Source organism: Hippoglossus hippoglossus, chromosome 1 (genome assembly GCF_009819705.1).
Source record: "Hippoglossus hippoglossus isolate fHipHip1 chromosome 1, fHipHip1.pri, whole genome shotgun sequence".
Taxonomy (NCBI): Eukaryota; Metazoa; Chordata; class Actinopteri; order Pleuronectiformes; family Pleuronectidae; genus Hippoglossus; species Hippoglossus hippoglossus.
In genome coordinates this window covers 11316184-11341249 of record NC_047151.1, presented here as the reverse complement: position 1 = coordinate 11341249, position 25066 = coordinate 11316184, and the positions used below count along the sequence as shown (strand labels likewise).

The window sequence follows — 25066 nt, the reverse complement described above, 5'->3', positions numbered from 1 at the left end:
CCTGGATATGAATGTTGCCATCTTGTGCATTTGAGCCAGAATCTGTGCTGTAGTGATCGGGGGATGGTGAGGTCCTAATGATACACACGCTCGAGCAATTGTCAGTCTCAGCTGTCAATAATGAAATTTTACCCCATTCAGTAACATGGATGAGAATTTATGATTTATGGTTGAGTTGAGGAGTGAAACACAAGCATCTGATTTCTTAACTTTGAAAATCAGTTCGTCACCAAGACGCAATGAATCCTGGGATAGTTTGGGCCGAAAAGGATCAACCTGTTGGAACCTTCGTTCCTCGGGATTGAAAAGATGCATTTGTTGGACGCATTTAAAGAGCCTTCGAAGTGAGACAATCTAGTAATTTGTGCCTCTTTGATGCAATCGGTCTTCAAATGTAGCCTCCGAAGGATGCAGTCCCTGAATTGAGACACAGCATTCGGCTGTGACCTCAACAAAGCTTACTTACGGTGCATTTGCAAAGTTTCCTTCCTACTTACTCAAAGCACAATGTTTGTTCTGTTGCTGCATTGCTTGATATCCAGCAGAATTAAAAATAAAATTGTGTCAGTTGCTTAACGACTGCAGAAATAGCTGGCATACAATGTATGAAAGAGTAACGCAAGAAAAGTAAATCTTGTATATGAAGCCGTATTCAGACATGTCCTGCGGAGGATCTCCGGAGAATTGGGTACACATGAACAAAGCAGCGGGAGATTCTTTACTCGGGCGTGTATACAACAGCAACGAATCCCCTTGTCCCAGCATTCAGGCGAGGGGGTGATGCAGAGACAGGATGTAATATATTAATTTAGCTACGGAGTTCATGTGTTTTAGTTTACAGCACATTGACACCAGTGTTGGCTCTTATCACAAAAAGCTCTTTTGACATCTTCGTCGGTGCCTTCTTCGTGTATGGCTTCGCTTTCTCACCCAGAAATGTTGGTTTTCTGTATATATATATATATATATATATATTTTTTTCATTTGTGCATCTGTTGCGTGTTATAAACGTCATAAACCCCCCCCCCCCCCACACGCTGGTGGTGAATCCTGCGGAGGATCTCCAGCTGTTTTCTCACATCAGCTCCTCCAGACTTCTGCAGGTTTTGTACTAGGGGGGCCAGGCGGTGGAAGTCCACAGAAACTCCGCAGGCGCTCCCTCGGACATTTGCATTCACACAGACACCTCCAGAGTAGAGTGCATGTCTGATGGATGGAGGGGTGGGTGAAGTGTACGAGTCCAAAAACACGGTGTAAATGATGCTGTTTCGAGTCAAATTTGAATGTCTGGTCTTACAGACACTTGGATGACATCCCAGCAGCAGTATGGAGGCATGTTATGTTTTTTTTGTGTTTGAAGAAGTGGTCACCATTTACTTCCATTGTATTGGATTTGGTTGCAACGCGGTTTATCCCTGAAACTCCAAAAGCGTTTTATGGACTCAAGCACTTCACCCACCCCTCCATCTGCATAGTGTTGAGTGGATAATGAGTGCATTTTCATTTTTCTGTGAACTATCCCTTTAAGATGCACACAAACAGTGTTAAAGCAGATTCAGTTTCAATTTATAAAAACTATAGACTAAATTCTCCATTGCAGATAAACCAGGTAGGATGAACACAGTTTTCTAACTTCACTCTGCATGCACCATAGATTGTTTATAAAAAAGCTCTGCACACAAACAATTAAAAAAAGTGACAGTACATTGTAGAATTGTTTGAGGAGGACTCGCTAATGACGAGGACTAATTCTGAAGAGGTCCAGGAGCATTAACACAAGACAAGAGACCGGTACAATCCAAACGGGCAGGTTTACAACGAGCACTGTCCGAGTTAGATCAAATATTGGGTGACTGTGTGTCCGATAATGGGCTCAGTTGCATTTCGTGACATCACTGGAGTGACAGGGCAGCCGCATGTGGGGTGAGGAGGAGGAGGGACGATCTCTCCCTCTCTCTCTCGCTCTCTCCCCCCACAGAAGTTTACTTTGCCCTTTGCGGGAGATGAGTTTCAGCCTCCGCAAAAAAACCCTCCTGAGAGCCGAGCAGCGGGGACGGGGAGGGAGGAAACTGCTGGGAACTCGCTGAAATCAGCCGCATTCAGGATTTATCCGCGGGGCCCTGGACGGTGTCTTGTAGCGGGACTCGGTCGGAGCTCTCCCCGAGCAGCGCGGCTCGCAGCGCGGCTCGCAGCGCAGCGGACCCTCGCAGGGCGACTGGAGGAAACCATATCTGGTCAAAGTATTCGTTGCTGTCACCCGGTGGGACCGTCCGGCTATAAATAGCGCGGGAGGAGGTACGGAAATAAACGCAAAAAAAACGCACACTCAAACTAGTGCACATCACATATGTGCGTGCAAATAATGGAGCAGGGAAAGAGTTTGAAAAGGAGAGAAGTTACAAGTCAGTGAGAATGGAGGAGCTCTGTGGAATATCAGGAAAAGTTTTTATTATGTTAATGTTTTCTTTCCTTTTGTTTTCTTGGCTGTTGGAGACGTCCTCTTAAAGTAATGACACAAGACTTAATACAAAAAAACCCTGCACAGTTACTTGGAGTCATGCTGGAGTAATGTGTGAATTTTTCTTTTATGACCAATTTGATAATTTCCTATAGTTCATAATTATAATAAATTACTATAATCTGCATTTGCAGACGCTACCAACTTTAGTTCAATTCTAACATCTAATAAAATAGTTGTTTTAGAGGTCAAACATGCCGTAGCTGTAGACAATAGCCTGTCTCCTACGTAGTTCATGGCTGAAGTGCTGTGAGGGGCAGCAGTTGTCCTCAGGCTGTTGCTCTTTGTAAACCTTCATTAGTTGGTTAGTTTACATTTTTTGGTCCAGCATGCATCTCTCTCCAGGAGATGATTCCTCACTCTTTAGTCTTGCAGACCATCTAAAACCTGCATACATGCATCCATTAGTCTATTCATGATCTCTGAGCTGAGTGATGCACCACACGAGCAGCTAACCGGAGACTACGCTCTGATTCAGGCTAAAACATTGTAACACTTTGACCTCTGCAGAATGCACAAGTGGACTAACCTCAGGTCCCAGGCAGCAAGCCGAGCTGCTGGGCCTCTGAAAAGGTAGATGGTGACATACGACTCCACGCTGGTCCTCAAATTGGAGACTTAACAACACAGTGGCCTGTTTTTGATGAGTTTATCGTCCTTTATGAAAAAGAAGGATTGATTTAAGTTTTCAGAAAATAATATTGAATTAATTAAGTTAAATTCAGTTTTATTTGTGAACAGACTTTATCACAAGGCACTTTTCAGAACTAGAACCGTTTCCAATGAGAAAGCACATGGTGAGTATTGTGGCATCCCGGTCTGTTTGTTTGTTTATTTATTTGTAACCAAGATTACAGAACTATAATGTATTTCTAAGAAACTTGGCAGAAGGATTCAGTTTGGGTCTGAGGAGAACCCATTCAATTTTGGTGCAGATCTGAATTGGGGCTGATCCAGGAAAGATAGTTATGATAGTGTTTTTCAAGGTCTTTCTTGTTTTCTTAGAGGATAATCAATGGATGTTGTTCAGGGGACTGATATGATGCAGCTTGACTGAATTTAAGGGGAGGGTTGGGCTATTGATTTAGTTATTATCTGTGCTAAACTTAAATCTACCCAGTAAGTGGACACCCTTATTACTGTCAGAGCAGAAAACACACACACACACACACACACACACACACACACACACACTATGCTGGAGCTTGTCGCTGCCTCTGTTTTATGACATGTGGCTGATGGGGGCGGGGGGGGGGGCAGGACAGTTGCCTCTCAGCTGTTTTCTTCTGTGCCACTTTTGAAACCAGCACAATTCTAACAACTTCAATCCTGCACTTTCAACGGGGCACAGTCCCAGGAAATGAAAGATTATCTGACCCCAGCTCCAGCTAAGGATCCCCCTTCAACCCTGCAGTTATCATCTGGTTAGAGTTCCAGGGGATCTTAAGAGGGATCTGGAGTCTGTAGCTTTAATTAAGTTTTATTTTGTGTCGGAATCTATAAAAGACTTACAGTAGTTAAAAGTATACAAATCTTGTCAGGGTCAGTTCAGCTAGTTTAAACTCCTACGGTAACTGTGTTTGACAACGGCTTAGAGACGGCAGCAGTTTTACGTGAACTGTTCATGTGCTGCTCCCATGCAATTTTTGTCATGACGGTGTAAGCTGTTTGGAGACATTTACCAGGGAAGGCGTCCGCTGTGCTCTCACTGTGTTTTATGTGCCAGCTATAAGAGCCACTCGGGAGTTCATTGGGGTTTATGTTTAAATATCAAACCAAAAGATTTACAAAGAAAATCGCTGTTGAAGCAGCTCAACATACACAAGTATAGCTGCGTGTGCAGTCGCCACATTAAACCATGCGCTTGCAAGGTTTTACCCTCATCTGACTGGATGAGTAGTCGTGCATCAGTGTTGCAGTTCGAGGTGACTGCAGGGGTCCTGGTTTAGGGGCCAAGTCAAGTGTTTATGACTTAACAGGGAACATTCAGACTCTGGTCATCTCTGCTTGTTCGTCCTCTCTGCCTAGTGAATGTTCTCGGATGAAGCAGGAGCTTGTAAACCTTATAAATACAGACGCAGGTCTGTTAGATATCATCGGGGCAGGTCAGCGTCTTCCAGCAGACTTGCAGCATTATTTGGAGTTCGGCCCAGTTCTTCATCTTTGGTTTTGGAAACCTGTCTTGTCATGAGCTTAAGAGAACAAAAGAATGGCACGCTTGACCCTACCTTTTAGGAGGGTAGCCAAAACACACTTGCTGACATACTTAAGATCAAAAAGTAAAGTTTGCAGTCACATTTGTGCAGCTCGACTGCTGGATTTCTTGCAAGTCAGTTCATTTTTAAACTCCATCTCAAACTTTTTTCTGCCTAATTTGAGTTAATTCTCATCCCGGCATTGGAGGCTCGCTCAAGTTATTATTAGTCTTGTCATGTGGGGATCTGTCAGCGGCAGCTCACAACTCCTTTCAAACCCTGACCCAGAGTTGTAAGAGACCTGGACTCGGGGGCAAGCACGTATGACAAGTGTTTGGTGATGTGACCCACAAATGTTCCGCTGCAGCTCACCCATCATCGATCATCTGGTCCCACGGCCAAAACTCTGTCCTGCCATGTAGAGAGTTACCGTGAGAGGAAAAACGGATCCAGAGTCTCTTCAGCTGAGACAGAACGTAGGAGAAAAAACACATTTCCGCACAAGATATTTGGTTTATCCCGGCTTTGACTTTTAGCCTTTTGTGCAGAGTGCTTGGAGAAGAGAAGCAGAGCTGCATTCTGACACTGCGTCATGGCAGAGGTCAGAAACAGGATATAAAACTGGGAGGAAATAGAGGATTAGTTCAGACGGACAAAATGACAAGGGAACAGGTGCAAATGCGTGCTGGTTCAAGGTTTGTCTGCTGTTATAATCAAATCATATTTTATTTGTTTAGCCCATATTCACAAATCCCAATTTACCTCATAGGGCTTAACAACCTGTAGAAGGAGCGATGTCCTCTGTCCCTGAGCCCCGACTAGAGTGAGGGAAATCTTCCAAAAAATCTTTTAACATGGGGAAGAAAAACGTAGAAACCTCAGGGAGAGTCACAAGTGTTCTTCTCCCAGGACGGACAGAAGTGCAATAGATGTTGTGTCTAACAGATAATAATATTTTAAAAACATTAATGAAAAAAGAGATTAAGGGGGTTCATGGAAGGCAGAGCAGCAATGACAGCTGTAATGATAGAGGTGTGGTCAGTAATAGTAGTATATGTGGGCAGGCATATTGTCTTTGCAAACAATCTAGCTGTAATCATAATCCACGATCATGTGGCCACAGCCATGATCACGTCATGGAAATTGTCCATGTATATACTGTGGTAAAACCCATCAGTGGTCTGTTGAACTAAGGTAAACAGCTGGTTTGTGTAATATGGCTTTTCTGCTGTTAGGTACGTCATTGCTGCCTCACCTGACGTAAAGTCTTATAGACCTATTTCTTCTTTTCAAACACATTTTCACGACACCTTCTACATCATCAACCAAGGTCAGAATAGCCATATGTAAGCTTTTACTGTCTGGCCTTTTTTCAAAGTGAATATTAGAAAAGTTACAACTCTCACAACATAACTTATTAAGTCTTAGTCATTATCGCCTGTGAAAAAGTGTTTATACCTAAATTAAGGCCTCATTGCCAACTCACAACAATCAGACTTTTTCTTGTTTGTTTCTGGTTTGAAAATATAAACCAACTCCAACTCACAAAATCAAAGTATTCATGCATTCATGACCTATTTTGCTTTACCCTAAAGGATAGCATGTGGAGCTGGATCCAATCCCAGCTGCCAATGGGTGAGAGTACATCCTGGACAGGTCACCAGAGTGTTGCTTGACTTGCAGATCAAGATCAAACAACCATTCACTCTCACATTCACACCCACGGTCAGTTTAAAGTCCCTAATATCTGTTTCACACCACAATTTGCGGGTAAACGCAGGATTTTTAAACTTGGATAAACCTGCTTAAAAAGTCGATTGAGTCCTTTCCTGTTGGCAGAGGAGTTTGGCTTTCTGTTTTTCTTCGTCCGGTGCGTCATGTTCGACGTCACGAACGCACCATAAACTGAGGCGGCCTCTAATCTCGCTGTCCTTCTAAATTACCGTCCTCACCTTGGTGTCATTTCCCATCACTGTCGATTGGAGCCAGAGCTACTGCAGAGTCATTAGACCCGGGAGTGAAGGCCAATTGTATCCATTCTCATTGCAGTCAAAAGGGCTTCATTAACCTAACCTCAATCTGGGTGTCTTGTTTGGACTAAATCAAATTTCAAAAATCTTTCCTCCTGAATGTGATGATGTGTTATCGTAAATTTCAGAACAATAGTGTTACATCATCAACAAAGATAAAGACAAACATAAATGAGTTGATTGGCTGCCTCTCAAACGGTTAGATGACTTATTGTAGCGTTTGTCGTTTGATTCTGAGAGCGGTTAATCTCTCTTCACTCTGCCTCCTCCAGGTCTCGCTCTCTTTCCAAGGAGCGACGCAGGCACTCGGCTGCCTTCGCTCTTATTTTACCCCTGAGCTGGCAGTTATTGAAGTGACTTTGGTCAAGTTTTTACAGCAAGAAGCAGCAGCACTGAGTTGATGCATGATTAGTATATAGCACATCTGCCATTTTGTCCTATGCCAGTCTACAGCCAATATCTCTGACCCTTTAAACACTGTTATTCCACCATTACTCTTTTCTTATTAGCTTTCTCCATCCACAGCCATATTTCTTTGTTAAGACTCCTGATCTACATTTTGTCTGTTCGCGTGGAGGGGTCACTGAGGTCAGGGAAGTGTAGGAATGCCTCTCATATCTCTGGGTGTGTTTGTACAGTGTAAAATTAGCATGGCAGCTCTGAATCTCATATCTCAACACACAGCTCAGAAATCTAAACCTTGCAAAAAAGAAAACATGCCAAGATATCGTGTTGATTTGCCTGAATGCTAATGTGACCACATTTTTACATTTATTAAGAAAACACAAAAATACTATATGCATAAAATAAACAAATGATAACAAAGAAATCACTACGGATGAAAATAAAAATAAAAGAATAATAAAAGGTTTGCATCCGGTTTAGGGGACAGATCCAGAAAGCAGAATATTTTTTTGTTGATTTCTCAGAGAATAATTCATGGATCTCAATGAAACATATCAAGCGTTTAGGGGAGTGATATTTATGAGTGAGTGCAATTTGGTCCAGATAAAAAAAAAAAAGCCAGCTTTAGTGAATTTAATTGTGGTTTCATCAGGGGACTGTTGGGCCTTGGTGGAGTATGTCAAATCCCTTGTCTGTGAACATATACTTGACCTATAAAGCAGTTTCTGGTCCCTGAAAGTCACTCACTGATTTATTGTCAGAAAATCCATGTAATGACAACAGTTTTAACTTTGTGTATGTATGTGTGCCTACATTTCATGTGAATCTGTGTCTCCAGGTGCGCTGTCCATCATGTCGGTGATGAGGAAGGAGATGGAGAAGTACAGGGACATAGACGAGGACGAGCTGCTGAAGAAACTCTCAGAGGAAGAGCTGCAGCGATTAGAGGATGAATTAGAGGAGCTGGACCCTGATGTAAGTTTACAATATTAAGTCCGTAAGAAGCTGTTCCTGTCACTGTGTTGTTGTCAGGGGAGAGTTAAGCCTTAATAGTGATCCCTAAGGTAATATACTTTGCATGATGCAGTCTGTCACAGCAGCTTCGTGTGTTTTCATCTGAATGGTTGTTAGCTGGTCATTTCAGTTTTAAGCCAGTCAAACTGATTAGTGACAAACTGTGTAATGCCCTGGAACACAGGCTGTTATGTAAATAATGGTTTCACTGTGGTACTTCACTGGCAGCTGATGGACAGTGCTTTGAATGCTCTAGATAAAACCAGAGTTTCCAGAGTCAATTTACATGCAGCTTGTTGGCAGCTGGTTTGTCAGTGTTTGTGCTCCATGTGACCTTTTGGCTGGTATAATCAAATAATAATAATCAAATTAAAGATTGTATGTGGGTTCACACAGTATTTTTTACAGTTTAATACAACTGATTATCTAGCATAATGAGATTGTATGAAAAGTTAGACCCACAATCAACTGTCAGTTTTATCGAGTTGTAGAAACTATACATTAGTTTGAGGGTGAACAGGGATTTTACCAGAATCATAACAACTGGAATAATCCAGAAATCCTCTGAATTTTAACATCAAATAGGATTAAAGCAGTTAGGGATTTATACAGCACATACAGGTACTGTATACAGTACAGCTTTATTTTAAACTTTTAGTTTTGGTTAGAAAACCAACCAAGTTTTCATAATCGCTTCTTTGTTTAGGATATTTATTCAGCGAAAATTCTAAATTAAATGGAATACTTTTCGTTTGTGGACTGTTGGTTGGACAAAACTGTGTCAAATTTGGAACTGCAGAATGGCAGCTACATTTTTCTTTGCTGTTTTCTGATAATTTCCCCCAAAATTGTCAAGTGATCCAGATTAGTAAATCCTGAAAATAAAATGCAACTGAATTATATATTTTATAAAGGATATTTGTTTGAGCATGTTCGCCAAAAACACATTCACCTACATGCACATGTTGCAATGTTTCATGTGGTGCTGTAAACTTTCAAAGAAAGTAATTTTTAGTTTTTGTAACAATAATAGTATTCGATTCCTGGAAATCATCCTGCGACCCTCCATCTGTGGCTCACAACCTCCGGGGGGGTCCCGATCCCTAGGAACCACTGATTTACAGCATTAGTCTGTTTTGTATGTGGTGCAGTTCATGGGAGGCCAGGTTAGGGTATCATGGCTGCAGTCATTGTGCTATAGTTGGTACAGTTCACCAGTTGTGACTGTGTTTAGATTCTGTGTATTTACTTTCTTCACCATTTGATACTTCTAAAACGTATACCTTCATACCCGCAGTCATGCGTCATGGGTGGAAGTGGTGACAGCAGCTGTAGTAGCCTTCTCATGAATTCTCCAACAGCTCATAAAGAGGCTGGATTCCCCCTCAATGCCAAGGGGATGACTGGTAGGGTATAATCTGCAGGGCTCAGTGTGTGTGTGTGGGTGGGTGGGGGGGTGGCAGTGAGGCAGTGAGGCAGTGAGTGCGTTTACCTTGTTTGTGCCTGTTTATGAGGGAAACGTGTTACACAACAGTGAAGTGCCCCTTTTCTTTCCCAGCAGGGCTTCACGTCAGTTCCTCTAAGTCTGTGAAAAAGCTTTGTCATGTGGGACAAAAAACACAATGTCTGCCAGCTGCCCTGTGATTGTAGACAGATAAATGTTTTATGAAAGATAAAATTGTAAATCACCCAGATAACATTCTGTGGACATATACTGTACTACGTCACAGCTAATGTGCTAGCAGTACAACTGGATCTGTGTACTTCAGACATCGTGGTCACATCCTTGTGGCTCTCACCTGTAATCTGTTTTGGATACAGTTTACAGGTATCCAAAACAGTTTTGGATCCCATCTCTAATGTCCTGTTTTAATCTGGAATAGGATAATGCAAGGGTAGCATTTCAAATTAAATCATAGAAAGTGAAAACCTTGTCATTTTTCACTCCACACAAGCCTGTGCTTAAAGCAGTACTATGTTGCTTTTACTGAGCAACGGCGCCCTCTGCCGCCACACCGTGGTGATGAATTATGTTGGATGTTTTTGCAATTAAATGATTTTCATGTTGAGAAAAGAAAGTCTCTTGACCGTGACTTGACTGTGACTGCGTAGTCCCACTCACTGAACTGAAACATAACTTAACGGTGGATATTACCCTTGTTACCCGGTGTCCTGAACCAGAAGAGTTGCGACTACAACAAATATACCAAACTCTGTTTAGAATAATTCCTGATATTTCAAAAGTTTCCTCACTAATTATCGGAGATAGACTCATAATGACTTCTAAGCCTTTTAAACTTACCTACAGCTCAGCATTATTCTTCAACTTCAGTCAGTGGCACCATCCTCCCTTTTCAAATCAGTGTCCCATCAAACTATTTTTGAAGCTACTATTTTAAGCTAAAAGGTTGCATAGTGTAAGTGTCAGTTTACGGCCCTCAACTTCACTGTTTTCTTGTTACAGTGACTGTATTTTCTGCAATGTGTAGCTGGGTTGCTACACTGATCATAATGTATCTGTCGGTGGTGATGGTGACCAAACCAAATCAAAAAGGAGAGTTAATATTGGATTTATGTTCATCAGGTTTACAGAAAGTCAAAATAAAATGCTCATGTTGCACAGTGTCTGTCGTCTAAATAGCCAACTCTTCACTAACAACCTTCCCATATCAAGGTTTTAGATTGATTTTTTCTCTTCTGCTGGTTTTGGGGGTTTAAATTACACATTTAAACAGAAAACGTTGTCTTTTTACACATCTGAAAAGTGAGCCCCTGTATCTCAGACCAGTGCTCACACACATACTGTACTGAAGTCCCAGTCATGTGCTCGCTGCCTCTGTGACGCATTTAGTTGTCATTTACATGACAGCCATTTCTGTGAGGCAGTGTGCCTTGTGTCTAAATGGTGCTGTGTAAATAAACGTGCCTTGTCTATAGATCACCACTGTGGCCTGTGAGAGGAGGAGAGAGATAGAGAGAGGGGAGGGAGGTACAGCAGGGGGTGATATCAGAGGGAGAAAGTAGAAAGAGAAATACAGTTAGAGGGGACAGGAGGATCTCATGCTGGGAGTGAGTGTAAGAGGCCTGTTATCTGTAGCTGATAAAACTGTGACATAAAAAGCTTGGCAGTGGTGGTGTTGATATACCCTTGGCTTTTCTATAAATACTACTGTAAGTCACGTGAACACAGGGGGAGCAGGTTTATTCTACTTCTATAGGCTTTGTAAAAAGGCAGTTTGAAATTTAATAAATTGAAAATTGTCAGCTGTATTGTAATGATTATCCTTTTGGAAGCTTCTGGTTAAAGGAGGGAGACTAACGGCAGATGAATTAAGAGCGAGAGGCAAATGAAAGAGACATGGAGTCATGAGGACAGAGAGAGGAGTCTCTGAGTGCTGAGGGGACAGATAAGATATGAAGCTTTAAGTGGCACTTCTAAAGAGCTGGCTTTTAAATGTGGCTTTGGAGTGAAAATAACTTGGTATGCACCAAAGCTCTGGGAAACGTCTTGGTCCTGTGTTGGAATAGAGATGTGGGAGTTACATTAACCAGAGCAGAGATACTGCAGCATTATCTCTATATCACTCTGTTGTATACTTTGATGCTCTCTGTTGTATTTTTGTTAAAATATCTTAAATCCTTAAAAATGTAATGAGAGTAAGACCATATCAATGTTGGACATATTTCAATAGTACTGTTAATGAATACCTGCTAAATGTATTAAGAATTAGCGTTTACTCTCCCATTGGGGGTACATGCTTTTAAGGTATATTTTAATCTTACTAATTACCAACACCAAGGAGGTTACGTTTTCACCACTGACCATTTTCTGGTTTGTTGCTGAACGGATTATCATGAAACTTGAGGGAAGGATGCATCGTGGGTTGGGAAAGAATCCATTAAACTTTGGTGCGGATCCGGATCAGGGGACGAACCCAGGGCTTTTTTCTTTTTCACTTTATTTAACATTGTGACATAGGGTGTTTTCAACATGTTTGTGAATTTCTTTTGAAATAATGCAGAGATCTTTGTGGAAAAAAATCACACATCTGTAGAGTGTGAATATCTATGAACCTGTGAAATTTGGTTTAGATCTGGATGATGATTTGGATTTTGTGTGTCAAAATAAGGACTTTTAAGGGGGGGGGGGGGGGGGGGGGGATTTTTATTCAGTTAATGTGCAGTAACAAACATTTATTTCAGCTGTATCAGAGAATGGGTATTTTGTCTGTGTTAATGTAAACAGTTTGCACAATATTTCTGTGTCCATGGTTTATGTATCTGATGTCAATGTGCACTATGGTGAATAAGTGGCCTAATCAGCCTTGGCGGAGGTATGCAGTGGCAGGGTGCCCTCTAGTTACTAATAAACTCCACATTTATCTTATTTAATTATTTATTTTATGAACTTATTGTCATAGAGAATTGGCAAAATATAGAGAGAACACATTAGATCATATTGCATCATGTCATTTTTATTGTGATATCATTATTCAAGATTAATGTTTCATTCAGTAACGTTGCGTAGCGAGGAAGAAATACTGCACTAATTTGACCTTTAATGTTTCGCATTAAAGTTGCAAAGTATTGGATTTAACTACGATGATTAGAAGAAATAAGTGAGACAATAGAAAACATATTCATGTGCCAGTCCTTTAAATGATATAAATTCCTGTGCTGGTCTAGAACGCGTTGTTGCCGGCTGGGATGCGGCAGAAGGACCAGACTAAGAAAGCTCCGACGGGGACGTTTCAGAGAGATGACCTCCTGGCCCATCTGGAGAAACAGGCCAAAGAGCATCCTGACACAGAAGACCCGGTTCCCTTCACAGGGGAGAAGAGAGGTGAGAAGTGTCTCCTAATGAATCTACTTAGATAAAGAGGTGGTTTAAAAAGCACTGTTGATTTAAAGTGAACATATGACAAGAAGTGTCAACACTGTTTGGGTCCTTTGAATATTGAATATGTATGAGTTTATATCTGAGTTATATGACTCTCTACTCTTTCAGATGTAGTATAGGCGCAAAACAAAGTCATGAATAGATAGTGAATCTAAAGTATCTTTGAGCAATCAGAGGTGAGTGATGGATGGTGAGAGATACCAGTCATGTCTGTGTGAAACTAGAAGGTGTCACTGCTGTCACTCCCATCATCATCATCCTCTTTGCTGCAGAGGAGGAAAGTGAATTAGTGATGTCCTCTTCTTGCTCAGCAGCTGTAACTTTACTACCAGTGACCAAGGTATTCAAGTACATCTTCGTCTTATGCTTCAGCCAATAAGCAGCAAATTGAATCATATGAACGGTGTGGACATTTGCAAATCTCTCTGCGACCACTCGGTAACAACTGCATGTTTTCTTTTTGCTGCTGCCCTCTTGCTCACCCAGTTTGCTTCTAGCTACTCACTTTCAGAGTCCGACCGATTTATTGGTTGGCAGATAAAAATCTGTCAATATGAACCTTTCACAGATGTATCGGTACCTGCGTTCATGTTTGCCAAATATGCACCGATATCAAAACTTAAATCTCACAGAATAATAAATGCAGACCTGTGAAAAGCGTTCATGGCCACATTCAAGTCAGAATTACGACTGGTACCTGATGGGGCCGGATAACTTGCAATGTTCCACTCATCTTCAACCTGAGCAGAGGTTCAAGGACATGGGACCTTCAATAACATGGGAACATAAATTGTCTCCAGCAAATACTATAATATTACAATTATGCAAAACGCCATCAGCTCAGGTTAAGGTGCTCGTGATACTGGTCTTATGAGGTTTTATGTGCATTAAAACTGTGTAATAATCATGTTGTAGGAAAAGCCTTTGTGCCTAAAAAGAGGGTGGACCCCATCTTAGAGAACGTGACTCTGGAGCCAGAGCTAGAAGAAGCTCTAGCGAGTGCTACTGATGCTGAACTGTGTGACATTGCAGGTAAGACACACACACACACACACACACACACACACACACACACACACACACACACACACACACACACACACACACACACACACACACACACACACACACACACACACACACACACACACACACACACACACACACCTCCATACACATCTCCTCACAGAGTCCTATATTTAGGCTTGTAGATTTATAAGGTCATTTTTACCTTATACATATTCCATGCACCAAAAATATGGGACCGGTTTTAGTTTTTCCTGTTTCATCTGTTTTCTAAAGTTTAATGTTTAAAATACAAAACTCTAAACCTTCTAAAAAATTAACTTATTAATTAAAAAGATTGTCTGAATGAGACTTTGAATAAACTTTACTTGCTTTACTTTAATTTGCTGAAATGCAGGTTGAATCTTGTTCGTCAATAATCGGTGTGATCACATCTTTTCACTTTTAACCAGCCCCTTTTTAATCCACTTTTCCTCCATCTAACTCTTCTCCATCCCCTCTAGTACTCCTCCCACCTCCCCTCCACCCTTTCCCTTCATCTCTCCATCAGTCCCTCCATCTTTTCCACCTCCTCCATCCCTGCCGGATCTCTTTGTTTGCTAGCTGAACACCACCCGGGGTATATCTGTAGACCGCACAAAGCATTTGCATGGGGTGATCCTATAGTCCGCTGTTATGTTCATGTTGACAGCTTGTGTAGAGCCTGTGTAACACACTGAACGCAGTGTTCATTACTACTGTGGTAAATATTTTGCTGCATGTACAAACTTCTGTCTGTTGCCATAACATGTCTATGAAAGACAATGTGCATTAAATGTCATCATGACGAATCACTTTGTGTTAAAGGTGCTGAGGTCTCTATAACCTTTGACATAGCTTTTGACCATCACATTCCAGTATTATTTTACATTTAAAATCAAGAATAATGATAAAAAAAATATCATGTTTTAAGTCAGTTAAGATATAATTATTTTAGTTGAACTATATTAGATAAATACCAAGGAGGTAATGCTTTGCCCCTGTCTGTTCATTTGTTTGTTGTTTGGTTGGATTGTCAGAAGGATTACACAAAAACTACTAAATGGTTTCACATTTAGTATTTTAGGAGCAAGAAAGGTATCTGGGGTGGTTGAGGGTAACATGACAAGTTGTCATATAGAGAGCAGTAGTCAGCCAACAGAGACCAGGACCTCAGCTACGGCAGATACGCCACAGCTGGTACATGTGTATTATCAATTCAACTTCTGCACCTCAAACCTCACATCATACGACCGCATGATTGGTTTATTTGATAGACAGTGTCCGATTTTACTTGCTTGTGATGCTGCAATTGCTTTTAGCATGGTGGTCACTGTATGGATGTAAGACAAATCTGTTGACTCTTTTTTCACTTCATCCTTCTTCTGTCTTCCAGCCATTCTGGGTATGCACACCCTGATGAGTAACCAGCAGTACTACGAAGCCCTGGCCAGCAGCACCATTGTCAACAAGCAAGGCCTCAACAGTACATAAAAACACACAGACACACACAAACACACACATGAAATCTGCCAGCGCTACCAGCTTTCTTCACTTGCTTCAAACACAGCCTCATCTGGTGGGTTTTCCAAAGAAACAAGTCAAAGTAGCCTGAAACGCAGCAGATCACTCGGCTGGTTAGAAGGAAATATCACCTCATTGTGGAAAAATGCTGAAGTTGGATTTGACTTGGGTTAGAGTCAAGTGAAATGATATCATCTTGGCAGAAAGTTGGTTTGTTTTACCAAACATAATAGGCTCACTCTTTCTTTGTGTTGCACTTCTTCCATGCACAAATACAGTTACACACATCAAAACCGAGTAAATAAGCAGATACAGCCAAGTTTGTATTGAGACATTGTCCTAAAGACCCCCCAGGAATATCACTGATGATTCACCTGTACATACTTTTTACACTACACATTAAGTTAATACAAATTCAGGAATTAATAATAAATAAATTCAATTCAATTAACTGAAATTTAAATTTAAAAAAATGTATAAAATCATATGTATCGTATTATATTACTTAATTGAATTCACATGATTACAATGTATCCAATTAACTTAACAAACATAATTAACAAAATAAATTATGGCTTTGGGTTAGACATCTTAACTTAACTTAACTAATCTTAAAAATCAGAAGTTGCCAATCACACAGGCGTGATCAAATCATTGGCTGGTTTAAGACGTCACAAGCCACATGTAATAAATAAAACAGAATGGCATGGGATCCTTTTAAAAATGGTCAGCATGTGTAAAATATATGTGAAATACATGACACATAATAACTGGATTGAAATATGCAGAACCATGGTTTGTGTTGTTGGGCTTTGTTCAGACATTCAGCTGATGCTGTTTATGGTGTTCAGTGAACTACATGTAGACATCGGGGAAAGGACTATATGCTTTTTTTTACTGGGTCCACAAAAAGAGTGTGTTCTGTAATTCTGCTGTGTCCAAGGTGTGATCCAGTGCACTCAGTATAAACCAGTCCCTGATGAGGAGCCCAACTCCACTGACGTAGAAGACACCCTGCTGAGATTAAAGAGGAACGACCCTGACCTAGTTGAAGTCAACCTGAACAACATCAGGGTAAGAGCGTGTGTGTGTGTGTTTGTGTAAATATTATGTTGAGGATAACAAGGTCTAATATGAGGTTGTATATCCAAACTCTATATATATTCTATATTTCATGTATTATATAAACTATTTTCGATTTAATGATTTTATAGAATTGATATACAACCATTTTTTTATAATTATTTTGCAATCTGAACTTGAGTGCATAAATTAATTTATAATAATGAAACACAACATTTTATTCTATAAAATATGTGCGCCATTTCATGAAAAGTGTTGCTATATTATGACAAATTGTATGTGAAGACCATACATTCTATTGAAGGATAGATCATAAATGAGTCATAGAGCTTTGGTTCAGCTGTAATGTTTCACTGGTATTTCCTTCTGTTCACAGAACATCCCCATCCCGACTCTGAAGGCGTACGCTGAGGCCCTGATGAAGAACACTGTGGTGGAGAGGTTCAGTATCGTAGGAACCAGGAGCAATGACCCCGTAGCATTTGTAAGTTATAGCTGTAACATTCTTATCTCCCAGTAGGTGTTATACTGCTATAACACTAAGTCTGTCTTTTACCAAAAAAAGTGTCTGACTGTCTATACTTAATGCAAATCCTTTTAGCCTTCAAAACGTTGCTTGGCCCAAGCAGCCTTCCTGTGATTGTTATTGTGATAATGACATATATATTGTATAAATGACCATATTTTCATCAGCTAGTGCAGTGCCCGTTGTAAACCTGCCTGTTTGCTTGGCTTGTGGTAATGCTCCGGAGCCTCGTCTTTAGTGCTCACTAAGGGATAACAAAACAGGCCACCAATATACTGTAACAGAACATTTTATATACTGTCTATGGAGCAGAGTGAAGTAAAAAACAACAACTTTGTGTTCATCCTACCCGGTTTACCTGCTTTGAAGATGTTACAGTCAATGTATTCAATTAAATCAAATGGAATTGGCTTTATCACATGCATGTTGCTTATGTGTTTGAATTATTTACTCTATTCATACATATCATGTTGGCTATTTCAACATAAAAGCTCTGTGATTCAGCTCAATATAAAGCATTGCAGCAATAAATTGTTGTGCTTTTACTTTGTAGACAAAGAGGAAGTGATTCTATGAATGTTGGTGCCATGACAGAGATCAGCACCTGTGAATCCTGTGACTGTGTGCCAGTCAGATATGGTGAAATAAAAATAATGAAATTATCAAAATGATCAGGTGGCGATTTCAACCCGTGGTTTGATCCAGTTGTCGAACAGTGGAACGTAGAAGACATGTTCAATTCAACACAGCCCCGCCCCACTGACCGCCACTGAGCCTGTTCATTCAGATTTGATTAATAATACATTAACAATTCACATGCAAAATCTGAAGCTGATAAAATGAACAGTTTGCGAGATATCAGTTCCACAGACAGAGCCCTAACCCTAACCCAAAGACTAGTTTGTGGAATTAGTAGGTAATAATTTGTGTTGCATATAATCACATTACCATTTACTAACTAATAAAATATATTCATGAAAATCATGTAGTGTCATAGAGACCATTCATGCTGATTATCCCTTATTTCAGTGACCCAGTAGCAGGATTTTAGAAAAATGGCTGCGACGCAATGAGCTGCTTAAGGTTTGTAATGTGTTGTGGTGTGTTTCTTCAGGCCCTGGCAGAGATGTTGAGGGTGAACACGACACTGAAGAGCCTCAACGTCGAGTCCAACTTCATCACGGGGACGGGAATCCTTTTCCTCATAGGGTCACTGCAGTATAACACCACGCTACAGGAGCTCAAGATAGACAATCAGGTACCAACACACCACTCACTTGCATAGAGTACATGCAGACTCCTACACACTAACCATGTAGAGAAATGTGTGTGTGGGTGTGTGCCAGGTCGTGTACACAGACCATCTTTGCCACTTCAGTCTAATGCGCCTAGATTTCATAGTGATGTGTCATAGTGCAGAGTCGTAAATCTGTGACTCACTGCTCGCCCATTAGTTCAACTTGTTAAATGATTCACAGATGTTTTATCTTGCCACTTTCTCTTGCGTGTCATTAACTTCATTTGGCTCCATGGATCGATTGGTTGAAATGATACAAAAATGAAATTTTAAAAAGCATGTTACCCCCCCACTGCTTCATCCTCTGTTATCACATCAGTCTGTTATCTGAAGTGGTGCTAGCAATCAGTTTTGTCTCCTCCAGCTCTCTACCACAAATCCCCTTTTTTTCCCACCACTATTCATCCATCTATTCCTGTCTTTCCTGCTCCATCCATCCCACACTTTCTCCAAACTCCAGAGCCAGCCGTTAGGCAACAAAGTGGAGATGGAGATAGCCAGCATGCTGGAGAAAAACACCACGCTGTTGAAGTTTGGTTACCATTTCACCCAGCAGGGCCCGCGCCTCCGAGGCTCCAACGCCATGATGAACAACAACGACCTGGGTTAGTCACAAACACACAAACACACAAACACACACACACACACACACTTGATGGAGACGATGCAGCCCTGAGCCTTGAAACCAGGCACATGAACACATACCAACAGATCTGGGAACATGACAAAAGTCCTTTGGCCTGACTCAAACGGATAACATTTCAAGTACAAACTGTATTTGATGACCGATTCACCTCACCGTGCTTTAGTCAATTACATAACTCATACACAGTGTTCTGGCAGCGCTAGAGTTGTTATGTGCATCAGCGCTGACACTCTATCTTCACTACATCTCCTTGAGTTCTACTTTAATCAGACTCGAATACAAGTATTAGGGTGATATCATCAGCTAAAAAGCCCCAGCCAATCAAAACAGTACCTTCCTGAGTGATGACATCAGCACTAAGAAAAGACTGTTTGCATGAGAGAGAGGAAAAAATGAAACACAGTGGAGCAAATGATTCTTGCACATGGAACAAGATATTTCAGTTTTTGACCTTTCTTATTCGGCAAGATTATTTATTAAACAAAAGAGTTGAGTTAGTTAGTATGTATTGGTTGGTATTGTGTTAGATTGCAAGGATGCTGCACCAATAGTGTTTTGAACAGAATATCCTCAGAAGCTGTTTTTCAATGAAGACCAGGAAATGTCCGGAAAATTGGGTATTTTCCAGGGTTTGCCTTTTAATATTTGAAAAACGCAGCAGGAGGTTGTCTGGGTCAGACGCGGTCACAACAACAGGAAAATGTCCTGAATATTCAGGTGCCTGGCTACATCATGCAGGAGGCAGGACATGACATAGAAACTCTGCTGAGGAAAGCACAGTTTTTTTTCACCTACTGGCGTTGGCCCTCATCGCTAAAAGCTCTCAAATCTCGTTGTCTTTCCAACTTGACATCTTCGTTGGCATCTTAGATGTGTGTGGCACCTCTTTTTCTTAATGAGATATTTGTATTCTTGCAGTTTTGTTCAGCTTTGCGTTCTTTACATGTTAGAAACATCATCAACATGCCCAAGTGCTCGCTGTGAATTTTAGACATTTTACACGTATTTCTTTATTTTTCAGGGACAGTGCATATTAACAACATTTCTGAAAATATGCCAGTTTGCCACAGAGGCAAATTTTCATCTGTAGTCCCTGGGCAAGCAATAAAAGTGCATACTTATACATATTTGTGTGTTTTTATTTGCTCTTCACAACCAGTTTCAGATTAAAGAGTGAGGATACGTTTGTCCTTCTTCTCCTCAACTACAGGATCAGGATTAAACTGGGAATTAATATCACATTTGGGTTCAGATTATGTTTTTGTGAGTTCCTGATATTTTCATAGTCTGCTTGTATTGTGTCACAAACCATTGAAAAGCTGCATGGAAGTGTCATAATGTGTCATGGTTTTCCCTCCCCCTCGTCATCTTTAAGCCCGGGTTGTCAGGTCCGAGTCGGACGGCTCCTTCACCCTCACTCTGTCTGTTCCTGAGCTGGAGAGGGCCTTTGGGAAAAAGTTCAAGTGCAAGACTAAGTATTGAAAGAGAAGAAAAAAAAGAAGAAACCTTTTGAAACACAAACACGGCACCTTTTGACTGCTCTGCCTCGCCTCTCTTCTGCCAACATCTCCTGGTTGTTTTTCAAACCACCAGAGCTGCTGCCACCTCCTCTCATGCTCCTCTGAGGGATTCTGCTGCTTCTGCACAGCACCTATCATCACCTTCCTTCTTTTCCTCTTCTGGTCATCTCTTTGCAATGACACACTGCCTCCCGTGTTTCAGCTGTCGGAATGATACGATTTGTTGCCAAAGGTTTCCAAGAAAGTGTAAGAACATCTGATCAAAAAGGAAATAATATTTAATGTTAATTAAGGTTTGAGCCTTGACCTTCCGTCCATCTGTTCTTCTGAGAAGAACACCTTCACAGTACCTTTCAAATTTGGTGCAAACATTTACTTGGACTCAAGGATGAACTGATTTAGAATGTGTTGGTCAAAGGTCACTGAGGCCTTTTAATTTCTTGTCTTTTGAAAGCGATATCTCAAGAACACACTGAGGGAATTTCTTCAAAGGTCAAGATCACCGTGACCTCACAAAGCCCTTTTTTGGCCCTGTGAACACGTTATCTTAAGTACGCTCTAAGATTATCCTTTCAAATTTGGCACAAATATTTACATAAACTCACAGATTAACTGAATCTGTGTGGTCAAAGGTCATAAGATCAAGGTGGCCACACAAAACACGTTTTTGGCCTCTTGAACATGATATGCCAAGTCTGCCTTTAGGGAATTTCTTTACATTTTAACCCGTTGTCACTTGGACTCAAAGATTAACTGATTAGCTTTCAAGTCAAAGGTCAAAGGTGACCTTGTATTATTGTGAATGCAATGAAACTGCACCGGTGGGCGGAGAGTTAAAACAACAGCGTGGCTTTTCTAGTTGTTCCTGCACTGTCAGGAGAAATTTTTCTTCCTCTGCTCGGCCTCTTTGCTCTGCTCTTCTCTTCTTATAATTCCTCTTATCAAAAGATGGATTACCTACTTGGCAAACAGGGAAAATGAGGCAAGTGCCACCAGGCCCCAAACCATGGATGATGGATTATTTAATTGGCCAATCAGGCAAAACCCAGAGTGGATTAATCCAGCACTACTCTTATTACCTTCCAGCCTATGGCTCTTGCTCTTCTTTCCATTCAGCAGCTCTTGCCAAAGCCATTTCCTTTTGCAGCCACTTGTAAAACTTTGATCCCTTTGTTCTGCTTCCTGAACATTTTCAGTTGCCTCTTCTCTACTTTAGTTAAAGATAATGATGATAAATCCTCTTGGTTTGTTTTTCTAATTTTGTCTCCCTTTCTTCCTCCTCTCCTCTCTTTCCTCTCCCTCCTTTGTTCTCTCTCTTCCCTTGTGTGTTCCTCCATCCCTCTCTCCATCTGTAGTAAGAAAGAGAAGGCTGGAGGGAGGACCCATCTTCCCTAAGTGTCGGACGAATGTGTAGAAACCAGGGTTACCTTCAATCCCCATGTTCCCTCCTTGACCCCCGTCACCTTTCCGGTGCCTCGTCTCGTAAACAACCTCTGACGACCCTTCAGAAGACCACGACCCCCACGCCGGGTTCAGTTTAGGGTTGGGAGAAAATCTCTTACTGACAGTTTTAGTAGATATTAGAGGATCCAATGGGATTAATCAGCATTGTCCTTATGAGCTTTTGGTGCATGCTAAAAAGAGTAATATTATCTTGTTCTCTGAATTTTGTATTTTGACTCTGGTTTTAGTCTTGGACAACAACATCTACAGCTATTTGTATGAACTTGATCTCATCTTGAATCCTTAAGTATCTTATGAAGTGTCTAGATTTCATATTGAAGGGCTGGAGGTCTGGTTTTTAATGCGCATCCATTTGAGAGTTGATGGGCCTATTTCACAAGCCTTGTTCCAATTGAGCTTAATCAATTATATTATTATTATCAATGTGCTGTAAATGATTTGTACGGTCATCACTGTTGTTCCCAACAGTTTCTGGTGTCTTGCTTCAACGTCAGCATATACATACAAGGTATTTTCTACCAACTTTACACAAAAGCCAATGTCCTTTTTTAGTTTGACAGACAAAACTGAAAAAAAAAACTACAGGAAAACTATAATGTCACACTTTGACCCTGTCGTGACAGTTTGACGTTACAGCCGTTTTCCCTACTCTGTTTGAAACTGTATTTTAGTGACTCATGTCCTCAGACCTTCAGTTATAGACAGATTTGTAAACCTGTGAGATTGTTTCTATATACGGATTATATTTATTTCTAACAGACCTGGGAAAGAGTCAGTGTCTATTCAAATACTTGGCATTAATTGGATCCATTGTGCTGGATTGTATAATAAAAACATTTTGCTGTAAAACAAAATGTGAATTTTACACGGTTACATTATCTAGCATTTATATTAGCAGGCTCTACAGAGGAATCCTATTGGCTGCGAATGACAACTGCCAATTCAAGTTTTGTTTACTGAAATTGGATATTCTATGAACCCACTATAAAATATTCTACAAACGATATCTTGTGATATCGAGGTAATTGTGGACGTTTTGACTATGTACCAACTCATACAGTATTCGAATGGATTTCTGCTGCACTTTAAACCAGGTCTGCTTTGTTGACTGTGTTTGTTTGTTTGTTTTTATTTACTGGAGCTAAAAAAAAAAAAAAGGTGTGCCTTAACATGAAATGATTGGTACTGTTGACTCACTGTTTATTACGAGTTTCACATTAACGTCTCAGTCGAGGTTCGGATTATTTCATGAGTGGATATTTAGACAGATTTAAAAACACAGGGAACCTCTAATGTCTTTACAGCTGTCAGATTACCAAATCCACAGCCAACTATGATAAATGCTGCTGTTTATCTGGTAACAATTCATTTGATTTCTTTTAATTTTAGACTCAACAGCACAATGAGAAAAAAAAAAGAGGAACTAGAGCAATAATGTCGCTTTTTCCAGAAATGGTCTGCACACTGTTGAGATGAGATTTGTCCGTCTCTCCTACCAACAACTGCACCTGACGCGGACTCTCAGAGATTAAAAACAGTCCGCTAACCCACTTAATGTCACCACTACTTTGTTCCTGTTTCGTCGGTGCTGTGGGTGTTGTGTTGTAAACATTTTAAGACAGTATCTGAATGCTGAAAGGCAGCGAGGACTGGGCCCCTGCGACTCTTTTCTTCTGTCTGGTGTTCTCTGATATTTTAGTGCTTGACTCTTGTGTTTTGTTTGATGGTTCACTTCTTCTTTTTTTTTCTTTTTTTTTTGGTTGAATTTTTGATTAGGGGAAAAATAAAGCTTGAAAATACAAATCCGACAATGTTCATGTGCTTAAACTTTATTGGCATTTAGCTGGATGTTATAGAGTGCAATGTTCTTCGATTTAGAGACAACAGTGACACGCAGTGGCTAAATGGAAGAAATACACCACAACAGCATAGAGAATCCATCTTTCTCTACCACATAGTGCCCTCATCATGCAAAGAATTGTACTGCATTATACATTATATATTTTATTAACCTGTAATGATGGTTGTCCCGTTTCCTTGTCATTGTTCAGATTTCACCTGAGAGACAGAATAATATGAATCTTGTTCCCAGTGAAGAGAAACAAAGTTTTACCATCTTATTTACTTGTGATAGAACGCAGAGGAACCAAACTTTATACTCAATAATGCGTTTGACGTAACACATAAAATGATACACCAGGCTGGTGCTTGGTATTTTAAAGAGAAAGAATTTGAATACACATATGTAGCTGTGATGCTGGGCTGTGTGTTAATGCAAGGTGGGGAAATCGATGGCAGAGCCTCGAGAGTTCAGCATCAATGCAGCGATGTGTTGGACCCATGTGTTCGAATGTGTGAGGTGTCCTCGCACTGCAGTGCAAAGTTTTTCTCTTTCAATGAACGAGATATAAGTTTTTTTTAATTATTTATGTCCAGGTCAAACTCAGAGGTCATCGATTAGTAATGTTAAGACTGGATTTGTCCAGCAACATTTTATCTATAGAACTAGATCATAGATGTAGTCTATGGACAAGGTCATAACTGTAGGTATGATGTGAATGAAAGCCAAAATATGAAGCAATGAAATATTAATTATTGTAACTTATTAACTGTTATACATCTTTTCTTCTGCATTTCTTTGTTAGCACGGAACTTGGTGGAAGGATATGGTATGGGTCAAGAGAGAACCCATTAAACCCATTTCGGTGTGGAATCGGATCAGGGGCCTGATGCAGGAATTTTTGCTTTTGTTTCACATTAACATTGCGAGGTAGGATGATTTTCAACATTTTAGTTGATTTTGCTGAGAATAATTCATCTGCATCTAATGAATCTAAAAGTGGTTTCATCGTATTGTCTTGATTTAATTCAACTTTAATTAGTTATAAATTGGGGAGTTG

The 25066-nt window shown here is 40.5% G+C and overlaps 1 protein-coding gene across 2 annotated transcripts; it reads left to right on the top strand.

The window, feature by feature from the left end:
• The first annotated feature begins 1948 nt into the window (after positions 1–1948).
• tmod1 (tropomodulin 1) lies at positions 1949–23974 on the top strand. 2 transcript variants are annotated; one of them, XM_034598911.1, is made up of 11 exons: positions 1949–2295; positions 7987–8123; positions 12849–13005; positions 13978–14094; positions 15503–15592; positions 16574–16704; positions 17090–17197; positions 18354–18497; positions 18997–19141; positions 20558–20657; positions 22058–23974. In XM_034598911.1, exons 2-11 carry the CDS (start codon positions 8001–8003, stop codon positions 22095–22097), a joined length of 1155 nt encoding a protein of 384 aa, XP_034454802.1. In that variant the 5' UTR covers positions 1949–2295; positions 7987–8000; the 3' UTR covers positions 22098–23974. The 2 variants fall into 2 exon arrangements, with proteins under 2 accessions (XP_034454802.1, XP_034454813.1); XM_034598922.1 differs by lacking the exon at positions 20558–20657 and having other exon boundaries at positions 1952–2295.
• Positions 23975–25066: the final 1092 nt, after the last annotated feature.

Bases quoted from the DNA above. Each gene is read 5' to 3' on its own strand.
- tmod1 (XM_034598911.1), top strand. From the start codon at position 8,001: ATGTCGGTGATGAGGAAGGAGATGGAGAAGTACAGGGACATAGACGAG. The intron at 8,124-12,848 runs GTAAGTTTACAA...GTGCTGGTCTAG, and splicing joins TAGAGGAGCTGGACCCTGAT to AACGCGTTGTTGCCGGCTGG. The intron at 18,498-18,996 runs GTACCAACACAC...TCCAAACTCCAG, and splicing joins AGCTCAAGATAGACAATCAG to AGCCAGCCGTTAGGCAACAA.